The sequence below is a fragment of the Neopelma chrysocephalum genome, unplaced genomic scaffold, assembly GCF_003984885.1.
Source record: "Neopelma chrysocephalum unplaced genomic scaffold, ASM398488v2 Primary Assembly neopelma1_22b, whole genome shotgun sequence".
In the NCBI taxonomy this organism is placed as follows: Eukaryota; Metazoa; Chordata; class Aves; order Passeriformes; family Pipridae; genus Neopelma; species Neopelma chrysocephalum.
Window position 1 is genome coordinate 3,907,221 of NW_020897690.1, and position 16,546 is coordinate 3,923,766.

At 39.7% G+C, this 16,546-nt stretch overlaps 1 protein-coding gene across 1 annotated transcript; it reads right to left on the bottom strand.

Moving 5' to 3' along the window:
- Positions 1–589: 589 nt before the first annotated feature.
- Positions 590–16,521, bottom strand: LOC113965246 (cytochrome b5). Its single transcript, XM_027678364.1, is given in 7 exon segments — positions 590–1,700; positions 2,572–2,606; positions 4,697–4,726; positions 6,426–6,554; positions 16,211–16,373; positions 16,375–16,416; positions 16,418–16,521. Coding segments are annotated over 7 exon segments (567 nt in total). The 5' UTR covers positions 16,507–16,521; the 3' UTR covers positions 590–1,621.
- Between the last annotated feature and the right edge of the window lie 25 nt (positions 16,522–16,546).

The following is a 16,546-nucleotide window of genomic DNA, read 5'->3' on the forward strand; positions in this document are numbered from 1 at the left end:
GAATACAATGTACAAAATACTTAATGCTTTCCAGTTGAAGCTATTTGATAACCTTTTTTGCTATAACAGTAAAGGACTTCCCACAAAAGGAAATCCACAGTAAGAAATTCTTGACGGATTCCTGTATTGACATATTCCTACACGTGCAAAAGACAATCTCCTGAAGTCATAGCACTTTCCCTCCCCCAATTATTTATTTATCTATTTTTTAAAGCTCATGTTTAGAGTGTACTATCTTCTAATTTGATTTGGCTTGACACTGGCCCTAAACTGCACGTATCTTCCCTGGTGCTGCAAGTAGCAGCCCTTGGAATAGTGCTTCAAATCCTGAAGAATATCAGTGAGGCAGAGCTTGCAGGGCCAAACCACTGCTAAGTCACTAGTTGGTGTTGAGGTCATGCTGATGAAAACACCTATCTATGCCACTGCTCCATGATACACTTTTTCACTTCTTACACTTCCCTGAATTAGGAATTTATCTTGACTTTGAGGACACACCATCAAACAAGTACTTCTGACAAGTGTCCCGATATGACATCCCTTTCAAGGCCTTCAGAAAGTTTGAAACGAACGCGTTTGAGCCAGCAGGTGTAAGTAATTAAACTTTTATTCACGATCATTTACACATGACTAAAAATGTTCACCACAAAATGCAAACTTTCAGTTATCTTGTATATTGAGGGCTGAAAATAGTCATCTCTTTGTAGTAAAACACCAAGGAGTACATCACAGAAGAGTCAGAAATAGATTTCATCTATAATTTTTTTCCCGCTCACAATGTACATGACAAACTTAAAGATTTTACCAAAGCCTGAAAGTCCCAGAACAAATTTTACAGTCACCTGAGTGTTTGGCAGGAGTAGTACTATTTAGTAGCAGTTACTTTTTTCTGACTTTTTTGAAAAAAAAAATATATTTTTCACATAAGTGAGACAGACATAATTGGGCCAAACATTGAGTTTCATATTTCACCTCAATTTTTCAACGGGATACAAACAGAACAGTTTGCTAGTAGGAGTATCGACAACAACTATAAGAGCAGATGGCAGAAGAAATGTAAAAAAATCAGCTCATTATAGCCTGACTGGTAGGGCCTGCTTACAGGCACCTATAACCACTACTCCACTTGGTTTTATTCATTACATTTAATTTGCATTTCATTCAAACATACTACATTTAAGAAGACAACATGATTTTTTAAGTTAATTTGTGTACATAGACAAATACATGTACACAGTTTTGGTAGTCATTTAAAGCTGTAAAATGTATATGTAAAGAGAGTCCTATGGACCCCATTACAAATTAAAGAGAAATAACCAGAATCAGTGTTACATACAAAACAATATTCTAACACAGAAACCAATACAGTTATCCAATAATTCATTAGAGAATAAAATTGTTATACAAAAAGAGAAATGCTGCCTTTTTATCACTACAGAGCAGCACATCAGAAGGCAACATTAAGAAAAGTGCACAGTAGAAAAGAATTTTTCAGTTTTCTGAAAAAGCTGAATTTTTCTTCAGACATGAGGCTTTCGTCCAGAAACATATTGGGTTAAGATTGCTTATATTCTCTTCCAGAGAATGTATTCTCTTCTTGCGTTAGTTCTCCATAAGGCGCTTACTCTGACATGTAGGAACGGTACATCAGGGCCACGATAATTGCTGCTATTGCTGGGATCACCCAGTTGGACCATGAACTAGAAGGAAGTTTTTTAAACATCAGTTTAGGAAATGACAACCAGTAAGTTAGAAAAGAAAAAAAAAGAAAAAAAATAAGTAATTGCTTAAAGAAGTCCTTCCTCCCCACTCCAATAAATACTTAAAATTCAGGGCAACAGAACACCTGGGCTTGCCAGTAATACTCTACACAAGTAAAAAAGTTTGTACTGTTAAGGCTTTGTACTAGAGCTTACAAGAAGTTTGCTTACTAGAGAAGAGTAAAACCCTAGACATGTTTAAATTCATGGCCTGCTGCCCAGAATATCATTCATTCAAAAGCGATTTAAGCAGCAGCATCACATGACACTTAAAAAGCACCCAAGCTCCTCATCCAGAGGGGCATGGAACAGTCCTCTGAGGTTTCAGCAGTAGGCAATTGTCAGCAGGATATAACTTTACAGAGTTTGATTCAGTGGTGTTCCAAAGTGTTTTCCAACCCCCTCTCAATTCTGACACATTCTTCTTCTAATACACAGAATCCTCTTATTTCCCTCAGACACAACAACAATAGCAAATTTTAAAAGCAAGACATCCGTGTCAGTAAAACAGTTGGCAATGGCATTAAGTGTCTTCCATTCACGTGGCAGACTTCAGAAACAAAGGCCTGTGCAAAATAAACCATTTGGTAGATAATGACACATGTCAATATGAGAAAAATATCTACCGAGTAAGCTGACATATTTGTAAAGTGGTACATAGATGCCAGCTTGGACTCTACACAGAAAATAAATTTTCATGCACCATCCTCTGACATCTAAGCTTCCAGCAGTTAAAAGCTATTCAGCTTTCTAAGCTTTAGAAACACAGTCACAGGGAACTTCAAGATTGACATAAGGTGTCATACTGTACCTGGAAGTAGACTGAACAGTGGTAATAAGAGTTTCCTGGAAAGCAAAGCATAAAAAGATATTTACATAAGGCAGACACCCCTCTCCATCTTAACCAGTCCCTCAATTTCTCAAAACTTTTTAAGTGGGACTAATTTAGAAACAACTCAGTGTTTCATCTGGAAAGCATCTTCTCATAATTCCTGTAACAGTTCTGTTGTATTAGAAGCTAGCTAGCAGCAGTTTCTACAGCCAACATTGCATCAAGTTCCTAAACCAATATCATCAAGAAAAATTTTGCTGCAAATTTTCCGTGAAGCTAACTTCAACCTCAGGTTACATTTGAAAAGTTTTAGTCACCAAAAAGACAGAAATCAATTACTTGACTAAAATCTAATGGAAAAGACTCTGAATTAATTCACAAATATTTTTTTATATTGAAACTACATGAAAAAAGCTACTAATTTACATCTAAAGGCTTATTAAACTCAGTTTTTTTAGTGTCAGTCAAATTGTTATAGCTGTTTCTGATATTGACTTGAACTTCTTGTTCAGTTTCCACAGAGAAAGCAGCACTACAAGATCAAATCCCAGATGGGTACGTGTGCACAATTTATATGAAGACTTACTAATTTGAATTATTCTAATTGAACACGACCCTAAGTGCATTTTAAAGATTTAAGCATTAAAACTCTACTTAAATTTGGTGGTACAAGATCCATCATTGAAATATGAATTACTTCAGTAACATCAGAACATTTGAAATTGATTTAAAGAAAGATTCTCAACATCCTCTCAAAGGTCCAAGCACACTACTTCTGCAAGCACTCAAATCTTCCTAGGTTTACATGTGACAAATACCATGTTTAAAAGAATATGACTCAGTAATTACATCTATATTGCTTTTATGAACATGTCAGTGAAAAATTAATCCCAAAGCCAAAAAGCACGGAAGAGCTTGTGCCCACACTGTCAAGGCTAACACCTTCTACAAGAGACCTGGCACATCCAGGGCTAGGGAATGGCTCCTCCCTAGAGGACACCAACACAGTAAGAGAAATAGGGCCCAGCTCATAAAAAAACTCTTTTTTTACTCTATGACACTGGATACGAACACTGAGGGTTACTTTAAATACAGTGCAAGTGCAAGAAGGACATCTGAAAGCCCAAGGCCTTCTGACAGTTCCTAGAGAGCCAGGGCACAGAACCCACCTAACCTGTCACATTACCCACCAAGAGTACAATGCAAAATGAAACTGTCTTTCTACAGCCACACATCCTGCTGGAGAAAAGCACCCCAAATTCCTTCTGGAATGACAGAAAACAAGCGTAGTGTAGGTAGCTATTTGGATACATCTTAACTCCCAACTGCCTATGCATTGGCCACATTAATATTCTAAGTACTTGTTCAGTGAGCTTACTCAAAGGATTATCTACAACTTGCACTGGGAAGTCTGTTTCTCATTTATGGTTTCTCCTTTTACAGCTCAAGTGAAACTGTCCTGAATTTCAAAAGAAATCTGAATAGCAGATGTTATTCTTGATGAGAAGAAGCTCAGAATTCCAGCAACTACTCCATTTCTTATTTTTATTAGTGTACTAATTCCTTAATTAATAATAAAGTTAATAATTGCTACAGTGAACGGTTCAGAGTGTGTATACATATATATATATTTATATATATAAAATTTACTTTCTTTCTTTTTACCAATTTATATGATTCGTAGATGTTACAAAAGTGATTACCTTTAAGAAACAATCTATCAAAGAGCAAGAGTAAGATCCTATTCTTACTAAGCTTCATTTAAAAATAACCTTTAATTATTTCCTAAGCACACTGCCATACTGGTAAGCCACCCTGAGCAAACATCCTCTATAGACACAGCAGCAGCAATTCTAGAGTCACCTTTTTGCTATGGTACAATATCATTGCACTTAGTAATCTCCTGGTTTGATGCCACACAAATTAAAGAAAATAACAGGAAGAATAATCTGAAGCCATAACAACAGGTTTAAGAGATTTATAACCTGAACCACCACACTTAAATCAAGCTGAATTATTTTTATTTCTGGGGCTATACCATTTACACAGACACTGTCCCTATTGCCTAAAAGAAACAATGTGGCATTTCAAGAAACACACTTACTGTTGGTTTCTGAAGCTTCGGTCTATCATCCTGTGGGGAAAACAAGCAGGAAACATTTAGACAAAATCCAAAAGCATTAAAAAAAACCCCAAACCCACACCATTTATCACTAAGTTCCACTGGCAATTTATTCTGTTAACATGTAAGTATTTTTCCCTAGATAAAAGCACACTTGCAAGAGAGCAGATGTCAGTGTGTGATTTTGAGCTACCATAAACAAGATTACTTCCTTAAACAATACTTCCCAGTATGCAATAAAGAAGTGAAACTTGAGCCTCCAACAAATTTCATTATTCTTTGTGCCCATGTTTTTGCCTTTCCTTTGTCTCTAGAGAGTACACATAACCTTATCTTACACACTCATTGCAATCATATTAGTTTACTTCTACCTAGTCTACTAGTATCATTGGGCAAAGTCAACTAAATAGTTTTTAGTCCAACGTCCACTGGACCAAAGGTCCCAAATTCTATGGATCTTTCCTAAGTTCGTGAAGTTTTACTTGGCATAGTCATATTCATTACATTAAAGTCCAACAGTATATAGTCTTGTCAGTGCTGCATTTTACATTAAACTACCAAGCTGTTTGTTTCATATCAAATGAAAACAGGCACTTGCCAAACAAGGAAGAATTGGACTGATAGCCAGGTTAAGAACAATGCTACTGGCATCGACTGCCATCTGAAATACATGGCAAGTCTGCAAGGACACAAATGTGCATCAGAGCTGAGTTATTTCTTATTAAGAGAAGCTACACCAGTACCATTTATCAAGAGAGGACATAAGACTGAAACAAGATCAAGAATCTTACTGTGAAATAGGCTACTCAAGACAGTGATATTTACCCGGAATGCAAGACGAAACACACAAAACGGAAGAGGAAAAGAGAAGAGGCAGGAATGGGCAGTAAAGTAGAGCAAATGGGCACACTAGCAGCCTAAACCTCTAGCCAGTGGTTTTCAACTATTAAGATGCAGAAGAGTTTAACTGAAGGACTCTCTGAAGGAAACCAAGGCAGCATCCTTCAAAACTTGAGACAGCAGAAAGGTGCTTGTTAAAAGTACAGGAAATGGTATGGACAGTACAGAAAAGAGGAAGTGACAGATGATCCGGTGGGAACTGATCATAAACAACCCTGACAATCACACGTAGGGAACGCTGATACAGCTTAAAATGGGGGGAGCCACAGAGAGGGAAGACAGCCTCAAACTAGAAGTACAGTGCTTATAACAGCCATTTTCTAAACATACATACGAAGAGCCAGGGTTGTACTTTTAGATCCAGATGGAAGCCTCGCAGACATATATTTACAATGATGAAAGTGTGAAAGTGGCTGTTAAGTAGTCACTCTGCATATTGACACAGGAAAAGGTCTAGACATTCTGACACATCACCTTCAAGGGTTACAGAGTTTCATTATAAAACTGGCAGGGTACACCAGAAATAGCATGATTCCATATTCATGGAATATAGCATGATTCAGTTTATTCAAGAACTAGGCTGTAAGACAATTTAAATCAGCAAAAGTGTGATCATCCTTACACTACATTAATCAAATGCCTTCACACTGGGGGAACATGTCTCCAGCCCAAGTCCATCCACAAACAGCTGCAGGCCTGGTATCCAACCAAACTAGCAGTTCTTCTTGATTTTGAAGTAAATTACCAGATAAATAACCAGATGGAAAAACACTACAGTAAAAAAAAAGTAATGACGCTCTCACACACTCACCGGATGAAGTTCCCCAATAATAAAGGATTCTGACAACGTCCTTGCATCTGTGGAATGGCCAACATCTTCAAAGTTCTCAGTAGCATCTCCTCCAGCTTGCTCCCTGAGGACCTCTTCACCTCCTGGGTGCTGCAATTTTTAATGAGTTTGAATTTGTTACTGAAATTTTCACATTCTAGAAATAGAAATTCTTCGTTTTTACATTTATAAAATTAAAAAAAAAGAGCAAAATCAACTGCTAGACCTTCTAGAGAAAACATAAGTCTTTCTAAATAACTAGAGTTTTATCTACTCTCTGCAGCTGAAACCAAAGAAGCTAAGTCTCTATTTCATCAGCAGCAAAGTAAAAAGACCCATTACCCCTTGCAACTAAAGCATTTAGACTGTTGTGTGGGGATCAGTCTGTATTTTAATAGCCCAACTATTATCTGAAGTTATATTCTGTGTTCTGACTTCTGTAGAAAATGTGTATTTTTATCCAAGCAATGCTTTATACAGCAAAAAGGATAAAAGCCAAAAGGTATAAGCTGCAGCAAGAATATCCCAGGAAGATATAACAAAAAAAACTGTTCACAAGAAGTGCAACCAAGCACTGGCAAAACAAGCTGGCAAGGTAGCACACAGAATCTCCATCCTTTGCGGCTTTCTACACAAGGTGCTAAGGAACCTGACCTTCAGCTTAATCCTAGTTTGTGCTGGGGGTTGGGCCAGATTACTTTCAAGGGTCCTTTTCAAAAGAAATTAATGTACGAATATCGAGTAAGCCAGCTACATCGGAACTGTTTAAGCACAACTGAAAGTCATATGAGACACTAAAATAGGAATTCGGTTTTCATAGACTATGGAATCCCAAACCCACAATGCTGATAAAACCTTGAGACGTAGAGAAGTCATCTCCCAGTATCTTCTAATACCTCACCCCATCACCATTCCCCTAACCTATATTCCTGTTCTCCGTTAACTGCTATTCTGCCCAGGATGCACTTTCGGGATTTTATGAAGTTCCACATTTCCATCCATCAAATTATTCTGCCTGTATATACAGCAAGATATATCACGTGCTGTCAGTGAATCTCCTCTACTTCAAGTTATTCATATAACAGAAAAATAACATGCCCAAAATTCAACACTCAACTTTCAAGTAAGCAATAACTATATAAACATAGGGAATGATTAGGTAAGCAAGTTAAAAACACTTACTAGTACTGCCTTGGATTAAGGCAACCATGGAACAGATATTAGCACTTTACCAGTGGCAGAGGAAATAAAAGGGTTTGGAGCCACAATTCAGTTTTTAATACTTCCGACTACAGGATCTAAAATTTCTACTATTTAGGGTTATCTTGCCTGGAGCATAGCTGACCAGAAAGGCTATGCTTAGCCAGTAGATTAAAATAAATGGCATAAACATTCCTGCTAGTCTAGCAATTCAGGCTAGCATTTACTTCAAATCTCATATCAAACTTTCTCTTCCAATAAATATAAGATTTGTTTATACAGATGAAGAAAACACTGCTACTACCAGTTTCCAGGAGTACCAGAACTCCAAAACTTGAATCTTTGCAGTAAAGGCAGACGTTTATTTTACTAGATTAAGAAAGCTGAGGAGAAAAAAAAAAAAACAAAACAACACAAAAAACCACCAAAACCCCAAACCAACACTTTCTAAAGAGCCAAGATACCACAGCTATTAAGGTAAGGGATTCCTACCATGACTAAGCAAAAGCAAGGTTAAGCAACTGATAGGGAGATTAGACACAGGAACTGATCCAAAAAAGGTTAAAGGAGTGCATGCAGAGTAAAGATTATGCAAGCAGATGTGCAAATATGGCAGGCTTACCAAAATCCTGCCCTTGAATCCATTCTGATAAGTATTCAGGAAAAGAACTGTATGAAAGTTTAGGGATCACTCAAGTTCAGTGCCTTGAAACAGTACTTAAGAACTTGGGTCTAACAGTCTCTCACAGGTATTGACACAACTAAGTCTTCAAAGAATTTCTTCAGCAACATGGGTTTGGAGGGTTTGTTTAGGTTAGGTTTTTTAATACCATTCTAAAGAATTGTGCTCCCAAAAATAGAAAAATATATGTAGCAACTTCAGCAGAAGAGGTGGCACAACTCCTTGGAAAACATGCTTAGCAAACAAGGTATCAACTAGCAGCAAAAGGCACCAAAGTTAAACGTCCTATAAAGCACCAGCAGCATGTAAACTCATACTCATGCACTGCAATGAAACCAATCCCTATTCACACAAGCACATAAAATACTACTTACCCCAGCAAGTCATCAAGATCACATGGTTTACACTAGTTCCCCCAAAAAATTCACCAGCCAACTAAACAAGTGGATACCTACCAATATAAGTGCATCTAAAATTACTCCACAGAGTACTTTAACAAACTGCTTGCAGGTTGGTTGCCAACTACAGAATGATCATGTACTAACTTGTGTTCCCAAATTCCTCCCTTGTGCCACTACAAAGCAATCACGTAGCTTTGGGCAGCATCACTGAGGCACTCCAGCTCTTCTCTGTAGAACCAGTTTTTGGTATAACTAGTAACTGATCCCTCTGTTTACAAAACCACAATATTAGTGTCACCACAGTGACTGCAACCAACCCTCTCTACCAACTCTCTAAATGTCTATCACTTATCAGCTGAAGTGGACAACTTCACCCTGACCTCTGCCACCAGACCTGGAAAACTGGTAATTTTTTTTTCTGACATAAGCAAGGCTAAGTACAGAGAATCACACACAGAGTTCCAAACTTAAGCTATCTACCAGATGATGCTACTAGTAACCTACTAGACATAGATAAAAGTAGTTTAAAACTAAACACTTAGCTTTTAGATGGCACCTCTGTTCAACAATACAAACTTACAAACCCTCTGCAAACAACTAGCACAAAATACAAGCAATTAATGAAAATATTTCACCTCCCCTAATGAAAGCGAGCAACTGTAATGTCTCACACAAAGGGCAGGAACTGACTTTTCTATCAAAAGCTGAGCATTTTCCATGGTTGGATGAGTTTCCCGAAGTTTGTTTATACAAGGCCTTTGTTCATGCTTCTGACGGGTAAACAAAGCTTACTACCAGAACTGTTACTTTAATGAAGATTCTCTGGACAGACTCTGGAACGGCAAAGCCCACAAGACTACACAGATAGTGACTCCTAAACCAAAATCCTGGTGATAAAAATAATTGAAGAGTTCTTGCAGGTAAAACTGGGGTTCAAGGGGAATGAAAAAGCTTTTGATGATAAATTAAGATAGCCTAGCTCATTCCTAAGACATTCCCAATATACTGACATAAATAAGTTACACGCATAACAGATGTCTGTATAAATCCAGCGCTAGTACATAGCATAAACTAATTCCTAACAGCAGCACAATAGAAAGTTTTAGATAAAGCAAGTAAGTAGTTAATCTTGCTGCTCTCATCTGGGTCAAAAGTCTGAGTTACTTCATCCTGAATGCTATCTCTTCTCCCCCTTGCAACAGTCATGCAGATTTCTCAGTGTCATAGTTCAAGACTATTAAAGCATAACTACCTTAATTTGCAGTTCCTGCCCCCTTTCCCTTCCCACACTGGGGTCCAATTTAACTTACGGGGAGATTAGCAAAGGTCTCCATCAGTGGCAGTCACAAATTCATGTTTCTGCACTACAGGGATGAGAAGCAGAAAGGGGGCAGGGACAGAAACAGAAACACCCAGAGAACATCAGCTTTATTATGCAAGACAGACAGACAAATGCTTGTTTGTTTCAAGGGCACTTTTGTGTAGTCTGAAAAGAGTCCCCAAATTATTTCCATCACCTATTTAAGTTACAGGACAGAAACTGTCTGTTCACGTAAAATGCTAGGAGCCTAGAAGAGAAGAATGCTCTCTGAGAGTGTATTTTTGAAAACCATCATTAGGGTTTTAGATGAAGTGCAAAAGAAATACCCAGTAGCTGAGTGCCTGTCCTGGTTCTACCTGTGATAAAGTTCCATTTTCTTTTTAGAGGCTGGTACAGTGCAGTGCTTTGGATTCAGTACAAGAATAATGTTGATAACACACTGATGATGTAGTGGCTGCTAAGTGGTGCTTACTCTAAATCAAGGACTTTTCAGTGTCCCATGGTCTGCCAGCAAGCAGGTGCACAAGAAGCTGTGAAGGAGCACAGCCAGGACAGCTGATCCAAGTGGCCAAAGGGGTATTCCATGCCATAGAACACCACATCTAGTATATAAACTGTGGGGAGCTAGCTGGGACCTGCAGATTGCTGCTTGGGAACAGGCTGGGCCGGGGTCATCATCCATCTTTTTGTCCCTCTTTTTATTACAATTATTATATTATATTTTATTTCAGTTATTAAACTGTTCTTATCTCAAACTATATGCTTTATCTTTTTTTCCCCCTGATTCCCTTCCTCATCCCATTGTGGGGGCCGGGAGAACAGTGAGCAAGGGGCTGCAGGGTACTGGGGCTAAACCACAACAGTGCCCATTTCCCCACTTACAAAACAAATACAGCTTGCTGCGTTTTGCAAAAAAAGAGTGCTAAGAAGTGCTATTTCTCAAAGCATTTTCAAATCCTCCTGCAAGCTTCATCAGAGCTTAAGGAAGTGATAACATCAGGTTTAAGCCTTGGACTACAAGGTTCTGCAATAGCAATTCATATGGTACACTGGTAGACTTCAAATGTGCTAATATTGGCACCTTTCAATGTAAGCTGCTCACTATTTTAAACATGGAAGGCCTTATGCTACTCCTCCACAATACCGCCATACAGAATTAATGTAACTTATTGCCACATAGGGGAAAGAACATTTTTCATCCTGACACAGTAAAGCAATATTTGCTTTTTGCACTTTATCTGATCAGCATTACAAAACACATTTAGTGACAGTTGTCCATTCTGTTTAGAAAAAGTGCTGTGAAATCACAAGTTCATACTTTATGGAAAAAAAATAAATTTATTGACCAATATTGTTTTTTGTTGAATTCCAAGACCACCAACAATTGAAGTAACCAAAACAAAGTTTGTATTAGATTAATATTAAATGTATATCACAGTTGGTTTCCAGAACAAAAATCTCCTCTCTGGTAGAGATGTTCCTATACATGTCAGCTTTTTTGCCTAGCTTAAAGAATCCAATCAAGTTCCCACAAAAGCCTCACCACATCAGCAAGCAGATCAAGACACTTACCGTTCATTCTTACAGGCCCAGTTACTCTTGTTTAGCTCATTAGATTGATGTCAAAGTCTGACTAGAGGGATTACTTTATTAAAATTATGGGGAAACACTATAGGGCAACATACTTAGTCCAATAATTGATATTTAATGTTATTCATATATGTAATTATCTGCAATACAGATATAGCCATGAGATCCTGCTGTGATTACACATGCATTTCTAGTAGCTATTTTCCTTTAAGCGACATAGGACCTTATCCTGGTTTCAGCTGGGATATAGTTCATTTTCTTCTTAGTAGCTGGTACAGTGCAGTGCTTTGGATTTAGCATGAGAATAATGTTGATAACACACTGATGTTTTGGTTGTGGCCAAGCAGTGCTTACCTAAGTCAAGGACTTTTCAGTGGCCCATGCTCTGCCAGCAAGCAGGTGCACAACAAGCTGGGAGGGAGCATGGCCAGGACAGCTGATCCAAATTGGCCAAACGGATATTCCCCACCATAGAACATCATGCTCCATCCATAAACTGGGGGGAGTTGGCAGCGAGCCACCAATCTCTGCTCAGGAATAGGCTCTGCATCAGTCAGTGGATGGTGATCAGCTGTATTGTGCATCATTTGTTGCTCTTAAGTTTTATTCCCCTCTCTCTCCTTTTCATTACAATTATCGTTATTATATTTTACTTTATTTCAATTGTTCCTATATCGACCCACAAGTTTCACCTTTTTTTGATTCTCCTCCTCATTCACAGGGTGGGAGGGCAAGTGAGCTGCTGCGTGGTACTTAGGTACTCTCTGGGGTTAAACCGCAAGACCTGAAACTATGAAAAGGCTTCCCAAATTTTCTGTAACACAGGTCTGACAGCCTTTGAATGACAGAGATAACATACAAGTTTCTGTTTTCAAGTCTTTCATGCCAAAGAAATTAAACCTTTTAAATACTGCACTCCAAAAGCTCAGGTCTCTTGACTTCCTCTCTTACACTTCGATAATCAAAGAAAATTCAGAGATGAATATTCAAGTTATGAATTTTCCCCAATATCTTCAATTTAAAAAAAAAAAATTATAAAAAAGCAGTTACTGGGATCTTCATCTTCAGTAACCCTAAGGATAAGGTGTCAAAGTACACAACTGTTTCCTCCTTCAGTACTTTATATTTCAAGTGATCTTTCTGAAACCTTGCCAAGCTAATATGGGTCACACCACGCGATGCTTCTGCTCCTACTCAGCCTCACCACTCTCAACACATACACATCACCACCCCCAGTCTATTTACTAACTTCAGTCAAGTGTTCACAGAGGCTGATGGTTCCCAAAAACCAAACACTCCACTAAATATCTACAAGCTCTGTGAAGACACCAGCTCGAGAGAGGAAATACACCCTTTCAGTACTGTAATGGAGTAAAAAGCAGCAGCACACTTTTTCACTTATTAAGCATGAGAACATCCAAAGTGTCTTCAGGATGAAAGCACAGTAAAGTTTTCAACTTCTTTATTAATGCAAAAACATTTCCATAGGTTAATGCAGTAGCTGAAAAGATTGCTTATTGATTTAAGAAGTGGGATTGGTGAGGTCAGCTTCTGTTCCCATTTCTTCACTCCCTTGTATACTGATACTTTTACTTATTTACTACTTGCAAAGAGCATGAGTGAAGAGATGCTTTAGCAGTGCATACTTCTTAGTGACACTAGACTTGAATTTTGGTGGCCCACATTTAATTCTTAAAATATATTAAGCTTTTCTACTCCTGCAAGGAGCTGCAAGAAATAAATAAACCTGAGTTTAACCAATAATGCTATTGAAACAGCTAACATAATCCCCACTTGGAGAAGGGTTTGCTGTACTCGGGAGTGAACCAGCAAGAGGCTAGCTCCAATTTCTCCTCAGCTGTCACATGTAAATGCCTCAGGGTGTCTGACAGTGTCAAAAGAATTAGCATAACACTTAATAAGTTAACCAAGTATCAAAAGCATTCAAAGAAGGTTAAAAAAAAAGTGCCCTATGAAATATCTTATTTCAAGGGTTCCATATTACAAAAATCACCAACACAATGAACATTAAAATATCCAAGAGCTTTCCCTAGGAGAGTAGCTTCACTTAGATACTTCAGGTAACTATTTTCAATAATCTCATTGATTTATTATCTCAGAATGACTCCAAAATTTCAGCTCCAACACCAGCCATGTTCTATTGCAAGGTGTTTAGTGTGAGGTTAAAGTCTGACCCTTGTGTACCAGAGTGTCTTAAGACATCCCCCAGTTGTCCAAAAAACCCAACTCTTTAAACACTTACAAACTGAATTCTTTTGATATGCTGCTGAATTATCAATGTTGTCCTGAACGCTGAAATTAAGATCTTCTTGAAAAATTTACACAAGGTAGTGCCTCTTAATATTGCCCAGTTTCACCTCATGTACTGAAGGAAGAGGCTGTGCAACTACTTAAACTACTTAAACTCATTAGATTCTGATTTTTTTTTGTCAAGTGTTTTTTTTTCTTGTGTTGTGTTAGGTTTGGGGTTTTTCTGAGGTATGGGCTTTTTTGTTTCCCCCTGCCCAATATGGACATTATACAATACAATAATGTATCAATCAGAACTAATCAAGTTTCAAGAACAGCTACTTCAGTTTCACAAACTACATAAAAAGCTTCATTCCCCTCCAGGGCTTCTGTAATTAAACTGGTCCTGCCTGGATAACCAGAGATTTCCATAACAAAAGGATGAAGAAGACCAGGGCAGAGCTAGATGAAAAATAATCAAGGAAGAGTCAGTAGATCAGTTTCACAATCCACCTTGCTGAAAAGTCAAACAATTTGCACTGACACACAACTTCAGAATGAAATACTACCTGTGTCAACACTGCCTTTGAAAAATTGCTTGTCAACCCTTTCTTTGCAAAATGCTCAGTTTCTACTTTGAATTGCAAGTGTTTACAAGCACAAAAATAAAGACAGGGCTATGGAACTACTGAGGCTTGAAATCTGTCATGTATCTACCCATCTGAACTGTATTTTCTAAGAAATTAACATAAGTCTACCATACACTTTTTAATTGGATGCTAGGTCTTCTTTAGGAAGAACTTCTTCACAGAATGGGTGATTACACACTGGAATGGGCTGCCCAGGGAGGTGGTGAAGTCATCATCCCTGGAGGTGTTTAAGGAAAGACTGGATGTTGCACTTAGTGCCACAGTCTAGTTGACATGGTGGTGTTGGGTCATAGGTTGGACTCAATAACCACAGAGGCCTTTTCTAACCTAACTGATTCTGCGATTCTTTGCAAATTGGGAATAATGGGAGCAAGGGAGAAAACTCAAAATATCTAAATCCCAGCTCTATTTAATATGGAAAAAAAATTCTTGGTGGTTATATTTCTGCATCTCTACAGAAGAACATTTGAGTCCAATAACTAAAATGCTGCTTTATTAACCACGACTATCAATCATTAAACCAACTGCTCACTGTCTGTAGGAGATCAAAAATGTCAGCTGCTAACTGGGGAAGAGAAAAACCCAGTAAAACATAACCAAAGGAATTCAACCTGACTCTAGTCCTCCACACCAGAGTCTGAACTCCTGCAGCTCCACAGCATCCCTCTGCCTGCTGGCACTGAACGGATTAGGGTGGCAGTGAGATCACAGGCCCTGGAGCAACACTGGAGTTAATTTTCTGAACCTGGCTGCCTGTATGCAATGCCAGGTCTACCATGTCCTGCCAAAAAGACAGGACTAAGGTCACCCATATTGTACTCATTTGGCAGATATGTACACAAGCCACTGTGACCAAGTGTCTTTACCAAGGATTGGATATATGGAAAAGTTTTTTACAATTACAGTAGTGAGGTATTGGCATAGGCTGCCCAAAGAAGTTGTGGATGCCTCATCCCTGAAGGTGTTCAAGGCCAGGTTGGATGGGGCTGGCAGCAACCTGGTCTAGTGGAAGGCGTCCCTGCCCACGGCAGGTGGGTTGGAATGGGATGAGCTTTAAGGTCGTTTCCAGTCCAAACCATTTTGTGATTCTGTGACTGTTAGAGTCACTCCAAAACCTGCAATATTCTGGATGTTGTGATACTTTCCTTCCGCTCTGTGAAGTTTCCCTCCTGTTCCGTAACACAACACACACTGTAAAAGTGTGAAGAGAGGAGTTGCTGACCTTTTCGCTCACGAGATAACATGGTTCAGGGTCCTAGCCATATTTTAAATTCCCACTTTAAATCTTGCTCTCAGTCGGCACACTAGAGCAAGAGGCAGACGGATACACTCTTGGCACCCAACATTAACAGAGACAGCCTGCTTGTCTGAGCCCTTAAGACTGACTCCAGTGGTTTTTTCTCGTTGTCCTCATTTCCTGCTAATTCACCTTGAAATTCGAAAGCCGAAGGTTTAAGGCAGAGAGCGGGTCTGTGCTGCCCGAGAGGCGCCCGGAGGCCGGGGCCGCCTCGGGGCTGTTTCCCGAGGTCGCTATCGCGGCTCCGAGGGCGGCTCCTGCCGTGCCGCACCCGCGGGCCGGGGCAGGCGGACGGAAGCCCGGCCTGGGGCAGCCCCGGCCCCGCCTGGGTCACGGCGCGGGCTCCGGCAGCGCCCCGGGCAGCGCGGGCACCCACCTCGTCCAGGAACTTGGTGACATCGTAGATGCGGTGGTGCAGGATGATCCAGGTGCTCTGGCTGTTATTGTGCTTCTGCACCTCCTCCAGGCGGTAGTAGCGGCCCCGCCACGATTCGCCGCCGGTTTCGCTGGAGCCCACCATGTCCTGTCCCGTCCCGTCTCGCACCACAGTCCCCGCACCTCCGCAACAGCAACTCGCCGAAACCCCGCACGCAGAAGCCGAGCCCGCACCGCAGGCCTATCACCGCCCGCCGCTGCCGCCGACCCGCCCCTCCCTCCGCGCCGGCTTCTCATTGGCGGAGCGAGATGCCACTCAAGGAAGGCGTTCGGGCTG